At 42.0% G+C, this 27634-nt stretch overlaps 1 protein-coding gene across 1 annotated transcript in view; it reads right to left on the bottom strand.

Annotated features, from left to right (window-relative positions):
* Positions 1 to 9228: 9228 nt before the first annotated feature.
* NPAS3 (neuronal PAS domain protein 3) overlaps positions 9229 to 27634 on the bottom strand; it is a 589204-nt gene continuing 570798 nt past the window's right edge. Inside the window, exons 10-12 of the mRNA XM_040333134.1 lie at positions 20277 to 20424; positions 18326 to 18441; positions 9229 to 12354 (exon numbers count right to left, since the gene is read on the bottom strand). Of these exons, the coding sequence (XP_040189068.1) occupies positions 10952 to 12354; positions 18326 to 18441; positions 20277 to 20424 (1667 nt within the window). The 3' untranslated portion in view covers positions 9229 to 10951. The remainder of the gene's footprint in view (positions 12355 to 18325; positions 18442 to 20276; positions 20425 to 27634) is intronic.

The following is a 27634-nucleotide window of genomic DNA, read 5'->3' as shown; positions in this document are numbered from 1 at the left end:
CGTTAACTTTGCATTGTGTAAATGGATAAATATAAGCAATTCAATTATACATTTTTGTAAGCATTCTTACTTTACAGCATTTCTTCACACCTGCCTAATGCCGCGTACACACGGTCGGTTCGTCTGATGAAAAAGTTTTTCATCAGACGAACCGATCGTGTGTGGGCGCCATCAGTTTTTTTCCTATCGGTGAAAAAACTTAGAACCTGTTTTAAAATTATCTGATGGTTAAAAAAACGATAGAAAAAAACGATCGTCTGTGGGGAAATCCATCGGTTAAAAATCCACGCATGCTAAGAATCAAGTCGACGCATGCTCGGAAGCATTGAACTTAATTTTTCTCAGCACGTTGTTGTGTTTTACGTCACCGCGTTCTGACACAATCGTTTTTTTAACTGATGGTGTGTAGGCAAGACTGATGAAAGGAATGGATCGATATCCCTCACGGATCAGATGTCAGGATCCCCAGCTCCACAGCTCCTCGTGTAGATCAGTGATGACAACAATCACAAAAGTGTGTGTTAGCAGTAATCAACAGGCATCATGTAAGAAGGAAAAAGCAAAACATTCCCATAGTGTAGGCGTCTTGATATAAATTTATTCTTTAAAAAAAGTTGCAGCCCGACGATCGTTTTTCGTCGTAATGACGTCATCAGGGGCACGTGATGACGTCATTACGACGAAACGATCGTCGGGCTGCAACACACGCACTGCGCATGCGCTAACGGCCCAAGGCGGTCTGGTTTTATGATACGGAGTTTATCCTTGCAAGGACCCTGTATTTACTCAATTTGTATGGGAATTTTATGGAACTTTTTTTAAAGAATAAAATGTATATCAAGACGCCTACACTATGGGAATGTTTTCCTTTTTCCTCCTTACATGATGCCTGTTGATTACCGCCAACACACACTTTTGTGATTGTTGTCATCACTGATCTACACGAGGAGCTGTGGAGCTGGGGATCCTGACATCTGATCCGTATGGGATATCAATCCATTCCTGCCATCTCAAGGGACAACTGTCTCCCATCACGCCTGTTTAGACCCCTCCTGAGAAGGTGGGGTCGCAGGCTCTCTGGTAAGCCTTCAATTCTTCTGGTGTGGTGTCTTCTGTGGATCGCTTTTCTCCTATCCCCACCTGTGGACTCTTATTAGATCTTCACTTCCTTATCATCTTCATTGGAGGGGGCTAATAACCCCTACTCCCTCCTGTGGACTCTATTTTTTCATACACTTTGTGGATTTGCACTGCATTAGTTATCAATTTACTGTGCACTATTATCAAAATATTTTTAATATTTTTATTAGTTTGTCTTTTTATGTGGCACAGTATACATTAAGTCGGTGGACTACTGTGAGAGGATTTACTGGTTCACTGCGGTATCATAATTCTGTTATCTTTTGATTCAGTTATCACATCACTTACCACAAAAGTTCAGCTTTTGTAGCATACTACCTACTCACCTAGTGGACAATTGCGACATAAGATTTTGCTGGTTTACTATTTTTATTTATTTTATTTATTTACTTATGGTTTATTACTTAATTTGTTATATTCCACATTTATTTCACACATTTGATTCCACGTTTTTGTCCAGCGCTGCACTGTTCTCTCGCACACGTTCTTTTGTTTTCTATATCTAAGCATTAGTGTACAGCTGCAGGACGTCCCTCCCAGGACCCACCCTTAATTGCTTAATATTTTTTTTCACCTAGCGCAGATTCCCCCACCCCACATTCCCTTCTTATACCAAGACTGATGAAAGTCAGCTTCATCGGATATCTGATGAAAAAATCCATCAGACCGTTTTCATCGGATGAACAGATCGTGTGTACAGGGCATTAAAGTTTTTAACAGTACTGTATATCGGGACCCTTTTTGAATATTGGAACCACATTTGCTCTATGCCAATCATCCTGTACTATTCCAGCCATTTAAGTCTTTAACCACTTGCCGATCGCCGCACGACTATTTACGTCGACAGAATGGCATGGGTAGGCAGATTAGCGTACAGGTATGTCCATTCAAATCTGCCGCCCATCACTGATGATCAGGAACTGTCATCAGTGATGTGTCATGTGTAGCCACGCCGCTTAACAGTATGAATTACTTCCTAGGGAACACTTAACACCTACAGCGCCACCTAGTGGTTAACCCCCTCACTGACAGTGTAATTTTTTCATTAATCACTGCATTTTTGCAGCACTGATCGCTGTAAAAATGGTCCCAAAATGGTGTCAAAAGTGACCGATGTGTCCGCCATAATGTCGCAGTCCCGATACAAATCGCTGATCGCTGCCATAACTAGTAAAAAAAAAAAACATGCCATAAAACCGTCCCCCATTTTGCAGACGCTATAACTTTTGCGCAAACCAATCAATAACCGCCTATTGAGATTTTTTTTAACAAAAATATGTAGAAGAATACGTATCGGCCTAAACTGTGGAAAAAAAATATTTTTTATAGATTTTGGGGGGATATTTATGATAGCAAAAAGTAAAAAATATTGTTTTTCTTTCAAAATTGTCGCTCTTTTTTTGTTTATAGCGCAAAAAATAAAAATCACAGAGGTGATCAAATACCACCAAAAGAAAGCTCTATGGGAAAAAAAGGACGTCAATTTTTTTTGGGCAGCCACGTCAAAAGCGACGCAGTGCCGAATTGCAAAGAGTGGCTCGGGCTTTGACCACCAAAATGGTCCGAGGTTGAAGCGGTTAAAGAGTACAAAGAGTGGCTTGGTTATCTCTGGGCTAAGCTCCCTGAGGACTCTCGGGTGCAAGTCTTCAAACCCTGGTGAACTGCTAATATTTAGCTTTTCTTGCCTGTTTGAAGACCTATTTTCTTATAAATCTTGCCTGTTTCAGGACCTGTTTTCTTACAACCACAGAGGTGTTTCTCTTAACTTGGTTTTGGAATTAATATCCCTAATATATCTTTTTTTTATATCTATAAACTGAAAAAATAATTAATACATTAGCATTACCCCTGTCATTTGTGACCAAAGTTCCATATTTAGCTTTCACTGGGCCTACTTGTTTTGTCCTTATCTTTTTATTGTTGATTTTTATAGTAAATATGTGCATAGATAGAGGTATGTGGGTAAAACAGCTGCATTAGGGCTATCAACTGAATATAGGAACATTTTATATATTTGACTAAAGTTTGTCTTTAACGACTTCACCCTCGGAAGGTTTTATCCACTTCCTGACCAGGCCATTTTGTGCGATACTGCACTGCGTCGCTTTAACTGACAATTGCGTGGTCGTGCGATGCTGTACCCAAATAAAATGTATAAAAAAATATTCCCACAAATAGAGATTCATTTTGGTGGTATTTGATCACCTCTGCGACAACAATAAAAAATAAAAAAAAAACAATATTTCTTTATTTTCTGCTATAAAACATTCCCAATACAAAAAAAATCGAATTTCTTCATCTATTTAGGCCAATTTGTATTCTGCTACATAATTTTTTATTAAGAATTATTAAGAAAAAAATCACAATTAGTGTATATTGATTGGTTTGTGCAAAAGTTATAGCGTCTACAAACTATGGGATAGATATATGGAATTTTTTTTTCTTAAGTGTTTTTACTAGTAAAGGTGGTGATCAGCGATTTTTGCGACATTGTTAACATTAGGGGGCGATAAAAGGGTTAAATGTGTTCCCCCTCAGTGTTTTCTAACTGTAGGGGGGGGTGAATGCACTCGAGGCCGAGAGGCATCTGTGTTCCCGATTAGCAGGGATCACAATGTCTCTCTTCCTCACTGAGAAGACGGTTTGCCTTGTTTATATAGGCAGACCATCCTTCTCTCTCTCCACCGAGCGATTGTGGGTAGCCAGCGGCCATCGCGGCCGCCCGACCAGCTGATTGGCTTCAGAATCCAGTCACAGCGGGAGCGTGGCTCCGGCAGCGCACGCCCTAGAGCCGCTCACGATAGTCCAGTACAGGTACGTGATTATGCACTTAAAGGCCTCCCTGCCATGGTATATGTACGTGGGGCGGTTCTTAAGTGGTTAAAGCTGAACTCCAGGCAAACAGTTAAGAACAAAGATAAAATACTATTTACCTGCCAAAGGATTTTTAATTCTGTTTAGCTAGTCTTGTGACCCACGCACACTTACCAAACTACACAGACAAGTTTTAGACCTGGTGCTGCCTATCCTCCCCTAGTGTGAATACTGCCATGCAGGGCATCATAGGATTCATGTAAGCATTCTATTGAATACATAAATGGTCTAAATAGTATTTTTATATTTGTCTGGATTTTAGCTTTATCAAGTCACTAAGATCTGAAATCTATCCATCTGAAATATTTAGTTACTGAAAACAGATTATATTTACACAAATACAAAAGTGACAATGTTCTGAAAATTTCTTGGGAACAACAAAACTATACATATTTGTTTTTTAAAAAACAACCCAAATAGTATTTGGGTCTAAAATTACTAATGTTTGAAGCTAGATGGAGTGCAATGAAAACAAGGGAGTCTGTCTTCACCTTAATCATTCGATCATAAAACGTACACTTCGTAATTACCGCGCTTCAAACTGTAGCAAATCAGGCCCATGGAGTGAAAGCATATCAACATGCAAATCTTTGGCTGAAGGTCCTTGAAGGCTGATTGACCTATTAGCAACCTATATTTGCCCCAGCTGTAATTTTTTTTTGTTGTGGATGGTGTTAATGTGTGAAAGAAAAGATGCCAAAACTGCAAACAAATCCAAAATGTAAAGTTTATTATGAAAATGGTTCCTGCCGGATGAATCAAAAAATTAATTTACATAAAAGACAGCATGTATGATATGTAAGCAGGCCTAGAAAAGTATAAAAAAGAACCTTTTTTAAAAAGAAAAATGAAATTATGTACAGATTTTTTTTTTTTTTTGCGTTTTAATTTTTTTTCTCTGGACCATATTAATCTGATGGTTAATGGAAAAATAATGTTTTTCTTATTTTATTATACAACAGATGAGGCACGTTGAGTTAAAACTGAGTTAGTCTGTAACACACAAGAAAAAGTATCCATACTGTTCATTTTTTTTTTATGTTTTAATATATATATCTCTCTTTTTAAACGTTTATGTTGATAACACTGCTGGGTTTACTGGTACAATTCTGTCTATTTCCTAACAACCCTCCCTTTCATATTCTTAATAATTAATCAAAGTGGCTCCAACCTTATAAAGTTTTCATATTAATTTACAGGAAATAGTTAAAAAACACAGACACGGTCGTCACAAATAAAAAAAAAAACTTTTTTGTCATTTTTGCAAACTGTCGAACAATTTATTTTGAAAGCAGCTGTTAAACTCGCTCAATTGAAATAACCAGAAATCTTCAATAGTTTATTATTATTAATAATATTATTTTTTAATTTTTTGACACAACACAAACACTTATTAAAAAAATATTAAAAAAAGGAAAGGAAGAAAAAACGAACAGAAAACAAGATGGAAGACAAAGGGGTAAAACATAAAACCTTGACGTGAGTTTCAGTGTTTTGCAACCACCACGAATGTGCAGAGAGTTGTCTTTTTAACTCATTCCAGATGCGCAGTATTGGGTTCTGGATTGAAAGCCAGCCTTCTGACAGAGAAGCAGGGCTAGCGTCACTGTCCTAACCCTTTCCCTGCAGGAAGACACAGAAGGCAATGGTAGAGGAGGCTTAAAGGTTGCAATTTATAATTAATCCCGTCCTACATTCCCTCACTGAAAAGATAGGAGGTAGAGCCAATGCGTAGGTCTGGCTTAATTTTCCGAACACAGCAATAGACAGCGAGGGACGTTGGCTTGGGACATTGAAAGAGCACGTCCCCTGCTAACACATTCCCCAAATGTTGCTGGATGATTGTAAGGCACCCCAATTAAACTAGGAGTCCACGTCATGCCTGGATTTCTGGAATGCAGAAAAAGTGGCTACCAGCTGGCATTGGCTGTAGTGGTAAGTGATCTAATGGCTTTAAGAACTCTGCCAGGGCAGAGACATACCTGCATGGACTGTGAACAATGTACAAAAGTAGCCATAAAGGGCTGGACAGAATGTAGGAGCTATTTGCATTTTGAAACTAGTGAGCCTCCTCTATTCACAGACTAAATGAAAATGAAACTGGGCTTCTAACATGTCAGATTAACGAGTTTATATGTCCAGCTTATTGTGTGATGTTGTAGGGTCATCATTCTTCAAGCTGGGAAAGAAGAGGAAGCTAACCGTCCCTCCCTCGCACAAAGAAGGTATGCGGCCTTTGGAAAATGTTACATTGCTGGTTTATGTGGGAAAAAGACAGACATGAGACAGAGGTAAAAATTACAGAACAGTCATTAAGACAGAGTACTGAAATCTCACAACAGTAAAAGCGATAGCAAAAAATGAAAACAAAGAAAGAGCCAAGTTTACCCATAGGGTGTACCAACAGTGAAAGCAGCGTTGCCACTATACAAACATCCACGAACCCCCCAGGTACCACCGATTCACTGACACACAGGGAGTAAAGAACGTGACAGACCCGGACTACAGTTTTAAAAGCACAGAGAAAGACAACAGATATAAACACTCACATTAGCTTAGAATATACTGCATATTGTAACACACGTTGAAATTGGAATGAGACAGCTAAAAAGACACTTGGAAATGGTTCTTTTTTTTTTTTTAAACTTTCTTAGATTTGTGTTTTTTCTTTTTTTTTTGTAACACACTAAGCAACACATTACAAAGTCTCACACCTGGTAATAGATGTTTCACGGATAAGCTGCCAAACAGACTGGAAGTAGGAAACAGAAACCCATTAGTCCATGAAACGTCACTTTTGGTTTCTTGTGACTCCGTTATTTTTTTTTTCCCCTTCTGATTTCTGGTGGCCAAAACAAAACCAATATCTGCACTTTGTTTTTTTATTGTTTTTTTCCCCTGGTGATTCCCCCTTGCCCCTTCAAAATATTGGGGGAGACTTTCTGAGTATTATAAAAGAAAAGTTGTATTTGCTAGTCGTTGCCATAATTTGATGCTAGGCTTTCAACCAATCAAAGTGCATTAGACGGAGAGTAGAAATGTTAGAGGGCATTATGAAGAAATAATAAAGAGGTTAAGATGGTTTTTATGTTTTTTTTTAACCCTCCATTTACTGTAAACTATAACAGGTAGACACAGTGCTGGTGAGGACACGCAACATGTAACAGCAAAAACATGATGGGTCAGTAAAGTGTTTTGTGCAATAAAAAGAGTCCACAAAGTAACCCACTGTATACACATCATACTGCCACAATCGTTGTTTTGCTTGGAAAAATTACCTGGCTTATGAAGTTTAAAATTAGCCGCAATGGCTTTTGCCCTTACAGGGCCAATCACATCAGCGGTCTACAACCCCATGTTCTAAGCCTCTCTTGATAGCAAAAATAGCTATGATGTGTTTGAATTTAAAGAAATTCCCTGCTCTATGTCCCCTATCTGACAAAGTGTTAATAGCATATCTGATGTAGGAAAGAATGTATTCCCCTAGAGCTAGATTTGACTCAAGAGATCAAGACTATGAAAGTTAAATCAGCAAATATAGAAATTAAAGTGTGCACGTTTATCCCATCCTCTGCTACTTTCTTCTTTCTTACGGTTTAGTTATTACATCCAGTGATACCATGTACTCTGAATGTGCTCATCCCTCGGTTCCTGCGTTCACCCATCAAGTACAGCTTACAGTCTCCACACCCCTTGGTCTGATCTTTTTAGCTCCTTCTCTGATTAGTGTCTTCACAGCCTGCCCCTTTGTTAGTCATTCACCGTAGTTTTCTCAGAATTGCATTAGTAATTTCACAAAGCTCTTTCAAAGGCTGCTGCTCAAAAGTTAACCGAAGCCCAGATGCTCCTACCAGGTGCTCCACCAGAACTTCTGCAAAAACCCACCAGCTATTCCTCCTTTATGGTCCTGACTACAGTTGTAAAGCAAATGCGCTCTCCCTAGAGTTCAATTCCGCTTCCATTCTATTGCAGAATAAGTACTCCGGAACTAAAAAACAAACATCGCCGCTGCCTTCCTACTTCTTCATGATCTAGAAACATGGAGAGGTGCCTGTAGTAGTGTCAGGGTCTTAAGCAGGCCATAGATGAGTTAAAAATCAAACAAAAATGCCTGTTGATCATCAGGTCGTTAATTTCTTCTCATCATTATTGTGCCAGCTGAGACACATGATTTTTGTGCTGCAATCGAAAGTGCCTGATCCAACATGCTGGATTTTTTTTAGAAAAACAAAACAAATGTTGGCACAATCGCACGCGTCATTTTCGTTTTTCGATTGATAGAATGTTTGGTTTTCAACTCTTCTATGGCGGCCTTAACTATTCAGAGATTACTATACAAGGAACTGTATGGGAAAAAATATTTTCAGCTGTGGCAAGGAACCATGTTTTGGGAAATGCAGTCTCATTGGATTGTAGACACAGAAAATAGCAGCATCAACGTTGGGGACAACTGCCATATATGCTTTTATTTACTTACAGAGCTCTGCAGACTAAGCACAGCTGAAAATATCAAATGATGCCAATAGTCCTGCTGATGAATCTGCATTTTGCTGACAGTCCATGAATAAGGCATTTTATGCATGAAGGTAAAAAACCCTCTGTGTGCAGCAGCACCCCCCCTAATACTTACCTGAGCACCCTCTCAATCCAGCGATGTCCACAAGAGTCTTGCATCTACGGGACTCACACCCCTGACTGGCCTTTGGTATGGCTCCCGCTGCTGTCAATCACAGACAGTGAGCCAATCAGGAGATGGAAGGGGCAGGGCCGAGCTACAGCTCCATGTGTGAATGGACACACAGAGCCGTGGGTTGGGAGCATGCCTTCTTGGGTACCCCCCAGAGCAAGCTGCTTGCTGTGGGGGTACCTGGCAGGAGGGAGGGGCCAGGAGCGCTGGCGTGGGACCCGAGAAGAGGAGAATCTGGGCTGCTCTGTGCAAACCACTGCACGGAGCTGGTAAGTAAAACATGTTTGTTATAAAAAAAAAAAAATACAAGACTTTTATTTCACTTTAAAAGGTAAATGGATGTACAGGCATTTTACAACTGCCCTCAGGCCAGTCAACCTTCTTAGCACTGCAAAATGCTCCAAAAACTTGTAAGGTTGGCTTCTCACCTCATAAGGTTTATGCTAAGTGCCAAGGGGGTAGGGGGGGTGGGAAGTACAAATAGACACTTTCAGTGAGGTGGTGGTGAGAGGTGCAGGCACTGCCAACACCACTTGTTGGGAAAAAAATTGCCATAAATTATTTGACCCCTCCATCACCTTACCCCAATAGACAGGAGATTATTAAGTCTTTGTTATCACAGGGAAATGAGTTGCTTGGAAAGAAGACACATGTGATGATTTTACTTTAAACTGATATAGTCTGGTCAGTACTGTGCAATATAGGTCTAGAGAAATCTGTTATGACATTTGTGTATATTCTAGTAGACAAAAATACAACCTATTAGGCCCATAAGGAGGAATAGAGGTGCAAAACCTGTCTCGTCTGGCAATGTTTCTATAGTGAAGAGTGCACTTATGCTGTTAATTATTGCACACTTTAATGTTGCACTGTCTATACATGTATCACATGTGTATTTATATTTATTTAGAAAGCAGCATCGGTACACTCTGGAATAAAAACTGTGCCTGGACAGGAATGGATAAAGCAGGTTAACCTGTTCAGTCTTATTAGCTGGTGAGGAGCCCTTCTTGCCTCTAAATTCAAAGAAGTTGCATGGGCTATTATAGCAGCAGTTAGGCCCCTGTTACCCAGAACACTCTACTTTTTAGCCCTTTTCCTATAGCGTGCAGAGAATTGCTTTGGCAAGAAGGAAACTACTGAAGAAAGAACCATTCAATTCTACCTGTACTCATTAGGTAAGTATACAATTTTCTTATGGAACTCTTTCTTGCTCAAAGCACCTGAAGCCAGATTATCTTTAAAGCAGCTACTTTTCTAAACTACTGTAGATCCTGTGAACTAAGGGAAATTCACATGATACTAAGACATTACAAACAGCTAACTTCAGGGATCTGCCTGAATCCAACTTTGATGAAAGTCTTCTTTATGAATCAGGTGTGTAGAACTTTCTTTCCTGCAAGTGACAAGTGTAAGAAACATCTTTAAACATACACATACATGAACCTTGAAAGGACAAGGCATCTTGGTACATCAATACGTAGCTGTCTTGATAACTGTTTCAACCATTTTTTAACAATGTTGTGGGCTTATGAAAGACTGACAACACTTTCAGGATCCAGTAGTACAAGTTGAGTTAACTCTTTTCTGCCAGATCAGCATGCAGTGCATTGACTTCTCTGGCAATTTAAGAGTTAACAGATCTAAGTTCTAGCAGCAGAGAGGGAGAGGCCTCAAAAGAATGAAAAAAATAAGTACTACACAAAATGCCATGTCTCATTATTTTGGCAGTGACTGGGTGAGGAGTAAAAATAAGACCGTATAAAGTTCTGGGGTCAAAAATGGGGGAATCTATGTGTGAGTCAAAGTGCTGGAATACTTTAGGTTGTAAAGGATCAGAACGCAGCCGTTGCCCCCAACTCTAAGTGACGGCACAACGGGCACAGTGCGAGCGGTCCCTAGGAGAGGCATCTGCCAACTAAGCCAAAGCCGCAAAAAGAGGCCAATGGAGAAAAGGTTTTGTGCAGCCCTGCTATATGTATGAGGTGCGGAAGACGGGGCTACTGGTCCCAGAATGCTTTGGGAAAAAGGTATTCATAAGTACAACTCATGAGGAAAACCCAGTTTTGCGGCCTTGGGTTAGGAAGCAGTGGAGGAGACATTGGGTGGCCAGGCTTAGCTGCCCCTAGGACCAATACATAGCCACCTACATTCTGCATCATTTATTAATGTCTTTCCCTGCTCTTGCAGTCTGTTCATTTTTCTCCTCCTCATTCTCTCTACTTTTCATTCACTTCTCTCCTTCGTTTTTCAGTCCTCTTTACGTTCTAGAGTCTGTGCTGCATGGATGCCATTGCTGTACACTGGAAATGGGAGAGAGGAGAATATCCCCTCAGCTGTAGTGAAGACACTGGCAGCAGGCACCTGGGTAAGACCAGCACCTGACACAGCTCCTCCAAATGGGCCAGACATGTTAAGTCGGTGGACATGATGGTACAGCATCTCCATTGGGGTCTTGGGGTCCAAACCAAAACTTGGGCCATTTACATCAACAAAGTTCACAGGATGAGCATTGGGCAGCAGGTTGCCTTGCATGGCCAGAGTCACCTCAGCTGGGGCATAGCGAATGGTGCCTGTAGTATATACCCTCTGTCCACTGCTTCCTGTGGCTGCAAGGGTTCCTGCCACGCGATGCACAAGAGGAAGGACCACGTTGCCTGCCTGAAGCCTCTGTAGTGCTTCAAGCTCACCTGCGTACAGAAGGGAGTTTGATGGGCCACTTGTTTGGGGAGGTTTTTCTCGAGGAGAGGCAGACAGTGGAGGTGAAAGAGGGTCAGAGTTGACAGGGCCTAAGCCCCCTGAGGATCCAGAGTATTGCGCTTTGCTGCGTCCAGCTCCCTCAGCCCCACCTGGGGGTGTGAGAACAGAGTCTGGTATGGAAACATGGAGGGCTGGAGGGGCAGCAGCTGTGGAAGATGGGGAAGGGGAGAAATGTTCGCCCCCTGTGGGAGGCTTGGTCATACTATAAGGGGATTCATTTCGTGAGATCTCTCGATTAGGTGGGAAGTTCCAAATACTGCTGTCATTATCAAAGTTTATAGGCTCTGACATTTCCGTCTTGATCTTTAGCACAGATGAAGAACAGTTTCCAGTTGGCGGAGGGGTGGAAGGGAGCAATCTTGGTGGATCCCCCAATGTGGTCTCTAGCCCACCAGGACTGGATCCTCCAGAGAGACGTCTCCTACGGCCTCCACATGGTCCCAAACCCTTTCTTCTTCTCCTTTTCCTTCGCTGATGTCTGCTTAGAACACCAGTAACACGCACACCTGTGTCTTCCTCGTCATCCTCCTCCTCTTCTGCACTCTCAGAGTCTTTGGCGCTATCAGAGCTCAAAGATTCAGGTCTACGCATGTCCGTTTCACTCTCTGTGTAACGTTCTACTTTAATGTGCATAGGGCCCAATGCTCCTAGAGTTCCAATAGCCCCTATTGCACTCAACCCTCCTTGCTCCATCTCCTCTTCTGTTTTCCTCACTTCACAGTCTTCGCTTTCTTCACTTTCTTCACTGCAAGCATCACTTGAGCTGTTGGCCTCATCATCACAGTTCATGTCTGGGTCAGAGTGGGGACCTGGTTGCTTGTGATCAGGCTCTGGGTCTTCACTCTGCTCAGAAAGGTTCCCTTTTCCATCTGACTTCGGATTATCATTATCCTCTGTAAGGATTAACAACATAGATTATTATTATGTTACATTATTAGGTCTGTACAGAATTAACTTAAATCTGTTTCTTTTAGCATCAGTGTGATTTCACAAAGAACAAACAGTATATTTGTTAAAAAGTCAGTCAACCTTAACAACTACATTAAGCCCCCGTTCACACCGGTGCAACTTGTCATGAGATTTGACAGTTGACAATAAAACTGTTCAAATCAATGCAACTCCAACTTTGCGGTTCCAGCTATGACTAAGCATTAGTTGTTAATGTGAAACGCGTCAGCTGTCTATCCCACTGTAGGCTGTTGTGTGCTGTGCATTTTTTCCTTTTTACAATAAAGAGCACGTCTTTTTTCAACAAGACTTTTTGGAGTGCGGCTGTCCATCCATTCTCCCACCTGTCCAACTTTGCGGTGCTGCACCAATTTAAAAAAATGTTCCTGCACTATTTTTGGCGATTTTAGGTGTGAATTGCATATACATCTGTGTATGAAGTGGCACAGATGTCAGCCAAGTAGCACCTGAAATCTCGCAGACCTGCTACTTTGAAATCGTGCTACTTCAAGTGAAGTAGCACGATTTCAAAGTAGCAGTCAATGTGAACCAGCACTTAAGTAATTTTTGCACATAGGCCTTGCCTTTCATTAAATAATTGAATTTAAAAAGTAACTTTTGTTAAAAAAAATATATAAATATATATATGGGTGCATCTCATAAAATTAGAATATCATCAAAAAGTTGGACTTGATAAAACACAGTAGACCAACACCAGCAGATGACATGGCTCCCCAAATCATCAGTGACTGTGGAAAATTTCATTAGGAAATGAAGGTCCCAGAGTCTAAAGGTGTAGTGGAGAGGCACAGAATCCAAGTTACATGAGGTCCGGTGTGAAGTTTCCACACTCAATGATGATTTGGGGAGCCATGTCATCTGCTGGTGTTGGTCCACTGTGTTTTATCAAGACAAAAGTCAGTGCAGCCGTCTACCAGGAAATTCTAGAGCACTTCATACTTCCATCTGCTGACCAGCTTTATAGAGATGCTGATTTGATTTTTGAAGCAGGACTTGGCACCTGCCCACACTGTCAAAAGTACCAATACCTGGTTTAATGATCATGGTATCACTGTGCTTGATTGGCCAGCAAACTTGCCTGACCTAAACCCCATAGAGAATCTGTGGGTTATTGTCAAGAGGAAGATAAGAGGCACCAAACCCAAAAGTGCAGAAGAGCTGCAGGGCCGCTATCAAAGCAACCTTTGCTTCCATAACACCTCAGCAGTGCCACAGGCTGATCGCCTCCATGCCACGCCAGATTGATGCAGTAATTCATGCAAAAGGAGCCCCGACCAAGTATTGAGTGCATACTATATTGTACATCATAGGTGCCCAACCTTTTGAGGAGCGAGGGCCACTTTAGCGACTTGGTAACCGGTCGCGGGCCACAATGAGCGGGTGGATGACAGGCTCATGTCCACTCTGCATATGGAAAGAGGACACAGACACAGCCCACTCTACTCTATGGGCCCTCTAATCCAATCCGCCCAGATGGAAGAGACACAAGACCGTTTACATCGCTGCTCTATAGAGCTGAATGGAGGGCTGGACTGATCGCGTGAAAGGGGCTTAAGGCTGCTTTCACACTGATGCGCTGTGGTTTACCCACACCGCGGGTGCACCTGTGACTTTCCTATGGGTAAACTGCACTTTGCCGTAGAATTCTATTATATCCTGCAGGTGTGGTGTACTTTCTGAAACTGGACCAAACCCACAGGTAAAAAACAGAAGCCTATGGCTCAGTGCAGGTAACCCACAAGTGCACCACACTACACCTGCGGATCAGTTTGAAAGCAGCCCAGTAACCACTGCAGAACAGATATGCCCATATATACACTGTGATTTAAGTAATAAACCTACCTTCAATAAGTCTTCCATTCAGGTATCACCAGCTGTTGTGGCCCCAGGCAAAGTTCATTTGGGATTTGGCCTATGCCAGGAGCTAGTGCTTTACAAGAAGCATCTGCTTATGAAGCTCTGCTGCGCAGCCGCTTGCTTATGCTACCGCCGGCTTCATTCTCAAAACTCATGCTCTGGGATGGCTGGTCGGCAACCTGTGATCTGGACTTGCCAACCTGCCATCCCAGAGCAGGAGGTCGTGGGCCACATCAGAGGGCTCCGCGGGCCACATGTGGCCCCCGGGCCACTGGTTGGGCACACCTGCTGTACATGGATATACTTTCATTACGTCAACATTTCTGTTTTAAAAATCCTTTTTTTAATTGGTCTTTTTATGAGATGCACCTGTATATACTGTAAATATATATATATATATATATATATATATATATATATTAGACCATCCCAATTCCAAAAAAGTTGTGATGCTGTGTAAAATCTACATAAAAACAAAATGCAATTATTTGCAAATCTCATAAACCCATATTTTATTGACAATAGAAAATAGAAATTGATGGCAGCAACATGTCATTGCCAAGAGGGCCAAGTTTACCACGATGTAGAATCCCCTCTTTTGTTAAACAACACTCTGTCTTTGAGCCTTGGAGACCAGTTTCTGGAGTTTTGGGAGAGGAAAGTTGTCCCATTCTTGCCTAATATTGGATTCTAAGGGCCAGATTCTCGTAGAATCCGCGGCGGCGTAGCGTAAGCCATTTACACCACGCTGCCGCAATTTACTGGAGCAAGTGCCGTATTCTCAAAGCACTTGCTCCGTAATTTGCGGCGGCGTAGTGTAAATGGCCCGGCGTATGGCCGCGTAATTCAAAGGGGGCGGCTTGTATTTAAATTAAGCGCGCACCCCGCGCCGATCGAACTGCGCATGCGCCGGCCGTAAAAATAGCCCAGTGCGCATGCTCCAGCTCACGACGGAAAACGTCAATGAAGCCGACGTGAGCGTCATTGACGTAAAGTCCTATTCGCGAACGACTTAGTAAAACGACGTAAACGACAGAAAAAGACGATGCTGACCCGACGCCATACTTAACATGGCATACGGCGGACTGACGTAAGGTTACCCCTCATATAGCAGGGGTAACCTTACGCTTACGGAAACGACGACGAGGCGGCGCAAAAACGTTCGGGAATCGGCGTATCAGGCTAATTTGCATAGACAAATGAGAAATCGTCGTAAACGCCATCTGGCGGCCAGCGTGGAATTACATCTAAGATCCGACGGTGTAAGTGACTTACACCTGTCGGATCTACGCCGTATCAATGCGTAAATGATTCTAGGAATCAGACGCATAGATACCCGGGGCCAAAAACAGAGATACGACGGTGTATCTTGAGATACACCGTCGTATCTCTTTTGAGAATCTGGCCCTCTGGGTATAAAAAGAGCATTTTATGAATCAATCAGGTTACTGACCTGTTGCCAATTACCCTAATTCGTAGCAAAATTTTCTTCCAACTTTTCCTTGTTAGTACCACTTACTATTCCAGCTTTTTGTTGCCCTGTCCTAACTTTTTTGAGACGTGTTGCTTCCATCAATTTAAAAATGACCTTATTTTTTTCTTAAAATTATACAATTTCTCAGTTTCAAAATTCAATATGTTTTCTCTTTTCTATTATGAATAAAATATGGGTTTAAATGATTTGCAATCCTTGCATTCTGTAATTATGTCGATTTTACACAGCATCCCAACTTTTTTGGAAATGGAGTTATATATATAATTTCTGTACAATCCTTATTGTAATTTAGTGTCAGTAAAAATACCTTTCTATTTTTACTATGCTGCCGTCTATGATTATCTAAAGTCTCTTTCAGACAGTTGGTCAGGGGGAGGTGGTGAAAACTAGCAGTTGAGCAGTGGTTTTAAGCTCCCCTCCCTCCCCGTTTATGCACTTGAACTGTAGAATAACAGCCGGACAGGGCTCTTCACATAACACGGCCGCAATGCTTTCTTTTTCAGGAATGGAATTTTTAACTCAGAGTGAAGTTTGACAAACAGTACTGCTTTTTAAAATCATCCTTTAAAGTTCAATAATGTTTCATCACTGCCTGTCAAACACCCTTTGTAAAGTGTTCTGAATGCAGATCGCTATTCAGAGAGCACCACACCCCGACGTGAGTGTGATAGAGCCCTAAATCTAGCAAACTTGGCTTGTATGTACAGTAGCATTCTGTATATTGTTGTTGAACAGAACTTCTCTGGACATTTACTGTATATACTTGAGTATAAGCCTAGGGTGTCCATCTGCATGCCTCACTGTGTCCATGCATCACTGTGCCCATGCCTCACTGTGCCCATGCCTCACTGTGTCCTTGCCTCACTGTGCCTATGCCTCACTGTGTCCATGCCTCACTGTCACTGTGCCCATGCCTCACTGTCACTGTGCCCATGCCTCACTGTGTCCATGCCTCACTGTCACTGTGCCAATGCCTCACTGTCACTGTGCCCATGCCTCACTGTGTCCTTGCCTCACTGTGTCCTTGCCTCACTATTCCCATGCCTCACTGTCACTGTTCCCATGCCTCACTGTCACTGTTCCCATGCCTCACTGTCACTGTTCCCATGCCTCACTGTCACTGTGCCCATGCCTCACTGTTCCCATGCCTCACTGTTCCCATGCCTCATTGTCACTGTTCCCATGCCTCACTGTCACTGTGCCCATGCCTCACTGTCACTGTGCCCATGCCTCACTGTGTCCATGCCTCACTGTCACTCTGCCCATGCCAAACTGTGCCCAATCTCCCTATCTTATCTCTGGCGCTGTGTCCATCTGCAACTTTACGATCTCCCTGGGCTGTGACATGCAGTCACTCTAGTCTGCGGCCATGCAGTGTACCAAAGCGCCACCTCCTCCTTGTCCTCGTCCATGAGAGAACACTGACTCGGTTTCCCAGCAGTGAGTCAGTGTTCCACCTATCACGGACGAGGAGGAGGCGGGGCTTTGATACACTGCACGGCCATTGACTAGACTGACGTCACAGTGCCGGGAGATCAGGCGCACAAATGCAGCAGATTCACCACAGACTCGAGTATAAGCCGATGGGGGAATTTTCAGCACAAAAAAATGTGCTAAAAAACACGGCTTATACTCAAGTATATATGGTAATTTCCTTCTCAAATGACTGCCTCACTGCTATTCTCAGTAGTTTTAACACTGTGGCACTGATCATGTGACTATAGCAGGAAGACCTTCCCACTCAACACTCAGGAAGTAGGATGTGGCTTCAGAAAGCTAGTAGTAGTATTCACATTCTACTGTCATTTTAGAGACATTTCACATCTTATCCAAGCCACTTTTTTGTTTAGTGTCAGGAACATACTCTACGCAGCCTTTATGTCGACACAGTGTACAGCTGGACAATCAACATCTACCTTGACACATTCACTGGTGATGGGTGGACTATGCTACCCGTGGGGATATAAATGCTGGGGTAAGTTCCTAAAATGTACAGTATGGTTGCTACCGGTAAGCAGAGGGTATTGTCCTTTTTTACATTTTTGAAAAACTGTCATTACAAGGAATCTGTGGTTATAATCCTGGGAATTCCCATGCTTTAGATTTTACCTGCTAACACAACTAAATAAAACAGCAGTTTCATATCTCCTATTTGGTAGATGGTATGATTTCCTCTTTCAAATTGTGGCCAACATCTGATCAGAGATAAAGTATAGAGGTGTCAGAAATAGAAACCAAAAATGTTCTAGATGTAATTCTCTTGTACAGGTTTAAAAAAAAAAAAACAACAAGATATCTACATACTTTGGCAGCAATAACAATTCCAGGAGCCATTTACAGATAGTAGAATCTTCGCTATTACGGCAATGTACAAATTGGGGTTTTGACTGTGTTTGGCATCTAAAGCGACCTTTTATTGTGATGCATTGTTAGCAATTAAGAGCATCATAACCACAAAGCAAACAGCTTAATTTTGTGGGATATCTATATAAGAGAACATCTCAGTTAGTAACAATTTATTGTACATACAGTATCTGCCTCACCTGAATTATCCTTGGAGTCTGAATCTGAGTCCGAAGTCTCAGAGGATTCCGATGTCTTTTCAGGCAAATGTGGTAGCTGAGCAATATCCATCGGAATGTCCTTGTATTCTAGTAAACTAAACCAAATAAAAAAGATTTATTAACGTGAAATCCTCAAACCACCACTAAACCTGCTGCTTTATAATCATATAAATAACTGGTCACACAATTATAAAAAAAAGCTAAAGAGGTATAACAAAGATAATTGACAAAGTAAGTTTGGTTACATTTTTTTTTTTTACACAAAAGCATAACACAGGCACATTGAATAGCTCACGTCATACTATCTATTGAATGAAAGAATAATTCCACTCATATTGCACATACAACATGTCTGATCAGAGCCCTGAGGAAGGGGGATGGCCATGGAATGCATCAGTGGTGGTGGTGCAAATTCATACAGGAGCAGAAGTGCTGTCTTGTAGTGCTTATTGCCCTTATTCTCTTGTGCCAGCTACAGGGGAGACTTGCTTTTGGATTGGTTCTGCTTTATTTATTTTTCACTGAAAGTTTTATACCTAATTAAGCCTGTGCACTTTTTAAGTGAAGTATGAACAGTTTTATTCACTTATTCATGAACTGTATTATTTAACGCACCTGCGTTTACAGTTTTTGCGTGCCCCCGGATACTTTTAGAGATTGTGAGATACATTATAAGGATCAGTTGTACTAACATGGACAACTTGGATTCTCTTAGTGCCAATAAATATAGGGCTAATTTCAAATAGCCCGCCCTAACTTTGCGGCGGTGTAGTGTATCGTGTTTACACTACGCCGCCGCAAGTTAGCGAGGCAAGTACATGATTCACAAAGGACTTGCCTGCTAAGTTACGGCGGCGTAGCCTAAAGTGAGCGTGCGTAAGGGCGCCTAATTCAAAATAGGCTGAGGGGGCGTGTTCTATGTTAATTTGTGTTGACCTGGCGTGATTGAGGTTTTTTTGGAACGGCGCATGCGCCGTCCACCTACATATCCCAGTGTGCATTGCGGCAAAGTACGCCGCACGGGCCTATTGGTTTCGACGTGGACGTAAATGACATAAATCCCTATTCACGGACGACTTACGCAAACGACATAAAATTTTCAAATTTCAACGCGGGATCGACGGCCATACTTAACATTGGCTACGCCACCTAGGGGGCATGTTTATCTTTAGGCGGCCTATCTCTTACGGAAACGGCGTATCTTTACTGCGACGGGTGGATTTACGTTTGTGAATAGGCGTATCTAGTGATTTACATATTCTACGCCGACCACAATGGAAGCACCACCTAGCGGTCAGCCTAAATATTGCACCCTGAGATAGGACGGCGCAAGCATAGGTGTGAACCAGGCCTAAAGGAGCATAGCAAGTTCACTTTAAAATGTGAATTAAATGCCGCAAGATAATTTTCACTAAGCTTAGTGAAGGAGGTGAAGCTATGCTGACTTCAGCCATCCTATCATGTGCAAGAAAAAAATAATTTTTTGTCTTTAATTTTCATTGCACGTGATTGGATATTCTAGGCAAAGTATACAGAATTTTTACTTCATTCAAAGCTAAGTAAACATTCCCTTGCAAAGTGAACATGCTCTACTCATTTAGTGCACCAACCCTCGTGTTTCCACAGTAATAATTTGACACAGAATGTATCACCATAATCTCTATACAACTGTTACATGACATGACGAAAATGGAGAAGAGAGGAAAATGTTTGAAGTTACTGTGTAAAATCTGCTTCAAAGTCACAACTTTAAAGTAAACTGGCTCCAAGTTTTCTTCATTTTAACACTGGTTCTAATTTATCAGCTCCCGCCTCTTTCTACCTTCTCTGAGGAAAACAAGGGTGCTGTCATGTCAGTGATGCTATACATAGAGGTTGAATGCCAGTTATGCTGAGTCTGGTAAAGCTTGTACCCAAGGTATGAGATTACCTGAGGATATAGTTGACCCAGATGATGTTCCTCTCATTGGCATTCTTGGCATTGATTGCGATGGTGGCACAGGACTGGACCCAAATGTAGCCACCATTCTTCTGCATCCACCGATAATACTTGGTCACACACTGGCCCTTGTTCAACACTGAAAGGAAAGAAAAGTCCTGAGATCTGCTCTAAGTACCAGTTATTATTCTAATCAGATGCTATTTGCTGTTATATCTTATGGTTTTTATTCAACAACCAAGGTCTCACACATGAAAGTGTCTGAAGAAAGGACTGAGGCCTCGTACACACGACCGAGGAACTTGTCGGAAAAGACACATCTCGAAACTCGACAAGCTTTCTTTGTGTACACACTGTCAAGACCAAATGTCATCATTCAGAGGAAGTTCGATTCCACTGGCACAACCCTTGGGGCTGCTTTTGTTCATGTTACTGCGTGTTAACTAAAAGTTTGCTAGGAGACGATTTGCACTTTTCAGTCTGTTACAGCATGACAAATGTGCTATCTCCATTACAAACCCTACTTTTACCGAAGGCGCGCTCCCGTCTCATACTTCATTCTGAGCATGCGCAGGTTTCTTAGCATACACACGATCATGTTTCTCGTCGAAACCAGCCCGACGAGGAACACGACGAGGAAATTGAGACTACCTTCGAGGAAAAAGAGAACTTGTTCTCTTTTTTCCTCGTCGAGTTCCTCGACAGTTTTCTCGAAGGAAAAGCATACACACGACCCTTTTCCTCGGCAAAAAAGCTCTGCCACCAAGTTTCTTGATGGATTCTGTCGAGTTTCTCGGTCGTGTGTACGAGGCCTGTATGTCCTGCCAACAGTAACCAGTTACATTCTTCTTCTTTTTATGCTTCCAGTTTAGGTTGGAAAATGTCTAACATGGACATGTGCCACGCTCATATGAGTACACTTAAATGATTATGTCCTAACATATGGACTCACAATAAATGACCATCTGAACTTTCAATTTAATCACTTAAATACATGACTGAGGTATTACAGATACTTCGGCTGCTTTTACCTTTTACCCCAACCTTATACCTGTAATTCCCACAAACAACAGACCACAACAATTTTCCTTTATGCATTTTAAAGGCCGTAGCGGCCATTTTATTAAACAAATAAAATACAACTTTATTATCACAATACACCTTATCCTTCTTTTAAATATCTGAAATTACTAACCCAATCTCAGTACATTAACTAACCTCATTTAAGTCTAGGATCTTGGAAGGCAACTTGTATTAGACCGACTGGCTGTATCTATCATCCAAATAGACTTCAAGGTCCTTAGCCACAACTACACCAGCTTGAGGACTATTACTATTAAGATATTCGCGATACAGCCAAATGATTCATTAAACCATTCCATGATTTTACCAGGGTAGGTACACCCATACTTGAGATGGGCCCCACCCCTCCTTCTCCAAAGTTTTACCCGTTACTGCCTTCCAAGACCCTGAGACCCCTGCCAACTTCTTCGACATATGCCTTTTAAGCAAATCATCCCCCAAAACATAATAACCCCACAAAACAATCCCCATATTCCACTCACTCCATGAGCAATGAGACAGACATTGAATGCAACAACCTAATGAAAAGCAAACTAAAACAAGCTAAATTATTACGGGAGGGAGGACGGGAGAATCTCATTCCACGCTGTCCTAGCTCCGACTGACCTAAGATACTAGTACCACCCATTTACTCCACAAAAACTCCACCCTGCCCCACCCTTGCCTTCTCCAATCCACTGGGACCCTTAGATTTAAACAAAATTAAATATTCAACCCTTACTATACTCCATCTGGTCCTGTCATATCCGGCCTTTTGCCTATGCTGCCCATTAGCTCCAGGCCTTATTCTTTCCAGTAGTTCCAAAAAAATTGTGGGACTTGAACTTGGGGCTGCTGAAGAGTGTTGTTTGGGTGTGGATTGGGGTGGGGGGGCCTGTCATGTAGGTTGTAGGAAGACCCCATGATTTTAATTGCAGCCCTGCTCATGAATACTAAATGCATGTATAAAAAATCCTAATTTCCATATCCTAAACCATATTTGTTTTTCATTTGATCAAAACTGACCAATTTTTGTAAAACCAATTTAAGTTCGAATCAAACAGGCTGGACAATTTATAGCATTAATGTTGTAACTGAACAATTATTTTCCACTTAAATTTTTTTGCAATGTTATAAAAAAAAACTACTGAATGCACTGAGGATTACTGTGTTCATGTATTTAGCAAACATAATTATGGAATGACCTAAAGAACCTATTTAGCAAATTAATTACGGTATTTGATCTAAAAATAAAAGATCGAAAAAATATTATGTGTGCATTTATCCAAGGCGTTGTAAAAAATTAAAGGGTTGCTAAAGCTATTTTTTTAATTAAAATAACAAACATGTTATTAATACCTGCTCTGTGCAACTGTTTTGGACAGAGCGTTCCACAACTTCCTCTTCTGAGGTCCCCAACTGGTACTGTAAGGCCTTGTACACACGACCGAACATGTCCGCTGAAACTGGTCCGTCGGACCAGTTTCCGCGGACATGTTCGGTCCTGTGTAGGGCCGACCGGACAGTTTCCCGGCCTAGCGGACAGGTTTCCAGCGGACAAAAGTTTCTTAGCATGCTAAGAAACTTGTCCGCTGGAAGCCTGTCCTTCGGACATGTCCGATGGTCAGTACGACTCATCGGACATGTCCGCTGGCCCGAAATCCCACGAATGCATCAAAGTGATTTGACGCATGCGTGGAAGCATTGAACTTCCTGGTGCGCGCACGTCGCGGCGTCATCGTCGCCGCGTATTCTGTCCGCGGGTAATTTGGTCTGATGGTGTGTACACACATCAGACCAAATGATCCCAGCGGACATGTCCGATGAAAACGGTCCGTTTTCATCGAACATGTTGGGTGGTGTGTACGAGGCCTTATAGGGACAAACACTCCTGTGCTGTGTGTGTCTATAGACACACATAGAGTGGCTTGGCCCTACCTCACTGGATTTGATTAACAACAGCCAATGCTGCCTCCATGTCTAGTAAGGAGAGAGAGAGAGAGAGAGAGAGAGAGAAGAGGGACGCTGCTTTTAGGCACAGTGCTTGATTGAGTGTAGGCTCAGGTATTTCATGGGGGGCTGGGTGTAGGGGAGCAACATTTTTACCTTAATGCAGAGATTGCATTAAAGCAAAAACCCTTTTGCCTTTTGAACCACTTTAAGAGCAGAAGTACCAGAGACAGACAGGAGTGCATGTGATTTGAAATATGAGGTACATTCATACATTTAGAGCCATTCAGAGAAAAAGCAGAGTTCAGTGCTGAATACTACTGCGGCCAGGATAACGCTCCAAGCCTCTCTTTCCTTGCCTGCCTGTTAGAGGTTATTTGAAGGTATTTGTGCAGCTTTGATCCCTGGGCTCATTTTGGGGATTCCAGTAGGTCAGAAAATACAGCACTTTCTTTTCATCTTGTCAGAGAGAATTTACAGCTCTCAGAAGAACAAAATCCCAGTCGGAAAGGTGGGGTGAGGGGGACCAGAGACCACAGAAGTTAATATGTGAAGACAGCGGAGGGAAAGATTTGTGTAAATGAGGGAAAAAGAAGAAAGTTGGAGAAATAAATGCGGTGATGATAATAAAAGTGACTGAAAAGAGAATGGATGTAGAGTTAAAAGAGAAAAAGGATATTTGGGGTCATTTACAAAGCTCATAAATAGCAATGGGCAAGTAATGTAAAATCCGCTCCACTGGTGCTTCAGCCGAGTAGGCCCCATTATTTGCTCCGCCGAGCAAATATTCAATTTAGCTGGCAGTTTTAAAAAGCTGATGAGACGTGGTCCAAAAAGCTACAGTGACACCCCCTGTGTGACATTATCACCTTAATGAAAATATATTGCTTTCACATCAGTCCACTCATATCAAAGGCAGTGGGAATTCACGTTGGCCTTAAAAATATAAACCCTCATTGGATTCTACTTGTGAACTAGCGATTGGAGAACCTATCCTTGGAATGTGAGTTCCTTGTGTTGGTGTCAGCTTTAACCCCTGCCTGTTCCAAAAAGGGAGCCTGATTCACCCAACAACCTGGCTGCTACAGTTTTGCAAGGAATATGTCCCGTCTGGGCCCCCGTCCTCCTGGACATGCGTATCACGGGTCCTATTAATTCCTATGGATGATCCATACTCATGGTGGCCTCCAGCTGGTATACAGCTACAGCTTACCCATAGGAATGACTGAGACTGCGGCAAGTTTGAGCAGTAGGAAAGAACCCAGCTGAATTGCAAAGTAAAGATTGCAGGAGCAGGAAGAAAGGTAGGCATTTTACCAGGGGGGCTGAGGGTTTACTAAAAATGCAGTTGTCCTTTAAATATCTGCATTCCACAATATTTAAAGTGGTTGTTATGGTAGAAGTTTTCTTTTTTTACCATAATGCATTCTCTGCATTAAGGTAAAAAAAACTTTTGTGCAGCCCCCCTAAATACTTACACAAGCTTGATCTTGATCCAGTGCTGTGCTGGAGAGCTTCTCTCTACCTTACTACCTCATAGGCAACAGTGGAAGCCACTGGCTCCTGCTGCTGTCAATCACAGCCTGTGAGCAGGGAGCAAAAAGGGGCCAAGCTCTGTGTATCAATGGATAGAGTGCGGCTGGGAAGTTAGCTTGCACAAGTGCCCCCAAAGCAAGTGGCTTGCATTAAGATCAGGAGGGTGGCTGGGAGAACCTGCTGGGGACCACAGGAAAGGAGGATTAGGGCTGCTCTGTGCAAAACCATTGCACAGAGCAGGTAAGTATAGCATGTTTGTTATTTAAAAAATAAAATCCCTTTACAATTACTTTAAAAAAATGCAGACAGCTAACGTCAAAAGATAGGCAAGTGCTAAGGTTTCCCCCCTATCCTCTTCCATAGACTTCCTCTCAGCTGATTAGCAGGGAAATATCAGTCCCCTGACAAAATCATCTTTATCTCATATATCTTCTGCTAGGGCTTGATACTTGTACAGATTACTCTATTATGGCTTCTAAATACCACTAAATACTATGTTTATCACCCCCCTGACCAGGGGCGGACTGACAACTCATGGGGTCCCCGGGCAATAGAAGATTATGGGGCTCCTGGGCTTACAGATGGCCACTACGCCAGGAGGCAGTGCAGAGGCAGCTAAAATCTCAGGATTTTCAAATCAAAAGCATACTAAATAAAACTTTGTTGGATTAAATAAAAAATAAAAAATAAAAAGCATGTCAGTATCGGACATGTCAGGGACAAATTTTAAGAAAAATACAGATTTTTACATACTGTCCCTGGTTTTACTGAGCCTGGCAACCCTGATGGGGCCCGCTAGTGGCATGGGGCTCCCGGGCAGTGCCCAAGTGCCAGAATGGTCAGTCTGCCCCTGCCTCTGACCCCTACTGCCAAACTAGCAGGAGGAAGGCTTGAAAACGAATCTTACAAAGTATTATTTTACTGAAAGAGTAGTTTACTTATTACAGGTACTTATATAGTGCCATCAATTTACATACCGCTTTACATTTGCATTATACATTCATATCAGTCCCTGCTTTCAAGGAGCTTACAATCTAAGGCACAGGTGTGCAGCCCTCCAGCTGTTACGCAACTACAAGCCCCATGAGGCATTGCAAGGCTGACAGTTACAAGCATGACCCCTTTAGGCAGAGGCATGATGGGACTTGTAGTTCCACAACAGCTGGAGAGCCACCATTTGACACCCCTACTCTATGGTCCCTAACCCACAATAATAAATACACATACTAGAGCCAATTTACCTAGCAGCATGTCTTTGGAGTATGGAAAGAAACCCATGCAGGCACAGGGAGAACATACAAACTCCAGGCAGGTAGTGGCAGGGTTGGAATTTGAACCAATGACCATAGTGCTGCAAGGTTGAAATGCCACCCACGTAGCCACTGTGTAGCTGATGCTTGGAATAGACAATCAGCAGAGGTAAAGAGTCAGTCAACAGTAAGTGGATTCAAACAAGCTTGGGGCACACACAGACCTTAACTCAGCCCAAAACAAAATAAAAAACGGGGCAGACACAATGGAAAACTTGGTCATCACTCTTCTATGTAATAAGCTGCCATTAATGTCCAGTACTTTTAAAATGGGAGCTTCCTTGGTGCCACCTAATCCATCAACTTTAATACTTCCTAAGTCACCAACCCACAACAAATTCTCAAATTAGGCATTCAGACTTTATCCTGACTTTCCTTGCTGCATACATGATCTAGGCCAAAAACTCTATGTGTATTTTTCAAGTTTTTGATAAAATGATAACAGTGTTCTTCAAATCCCTAAAGAGGTTTTTGTTTTTGAACAGTCGGTGAGATGTATTTGCAAATAGATAATGACAAAGATCTAATGGATCATATTCAGTTTCTATGTGAAAGAAAGGATATTTAACATATCTCTTTAGAACTATATCTTTCTGCTTGTAGATTAAGCAAAAATAAATAAATAAATCAAACGATCAAAAATCAAACGAATTCCAGAGCAGGTAACTCTGCGCTTTATCACTTATGTACACATAGGATTCACACAAATGGGAAGCAACTGGTTAAATCGATAGCCTTATGTGTAGCGATATGGGTTACAGGCTGCATAAATGTTAATGAGCATAATGCCTCATTGCCTGCATGGTAGTCAGAACCGTCATACAGTGTAGCATGTTCACAGGAAAATAATTAACCATGAAATTACATTGAAATCTTTCCATAAGAGACAGCGAGCAGAGGGCAATTCCATCACGTCACCATGAGGGGGCAGTATGTCCTCAGCAGCCCCTTGTCCCCTTACTGTGTCCTTGTCTCTGTCTGTCTGGAATGGAAAACCTTCTAACTGCTGTAATAAATTTGGCTAAATTAGTGGTTAAATGGTTATCTCAAGTAATATGTATTTGCATTAATCATCTTGCTGCAAAGCAGAGCTGAGGAGGCCTTCGGAGAAAGCACTAAATTCATATTGTCCATTTAATTGTGGCTAATAAGTGCTACACAATACAGAGTGTGCTAGGGAGGGCTGCAGTGAAGAGGGTTGTGGAAAAGGGGGGGCACAGGAGAAAACAGATTGAGGAGACCCGAGAGGTATATGGAAAAACAATACAAGCATTATGTGATGCGTTTACAATATACAGATACTCTCAAAATAAGACCATGAGAAGATTCCCCCAAATGTGTTGGACTGTACTGGCGTTAGAGTAGAAGACCGTATGCTTCATGTATGAAAACAGACTTTGATATTATCTGCCTTGTAAATAAAAGTGTCACAAAAAGCAGTAAAAAAAAAAAAAAAAACATTGTATTTATTAAAATGCATCAATAACCTGT

The sequence above is a fragment of the Rana temporaria genome, chromosome 13 (assembly GCF_905171775.1).
Source record: "Rana temporaria chromosome 13, aRanTem1.1, whole genome shotgun sequence".
NCBI lineage: Eukaryota > Metazoa > Chordata > Amphibia > Anura > Ranidae > Rana > Rana temporaria.
This window is presented reverse-complemented; position numbering and strand designations above follow the sequence as displayed.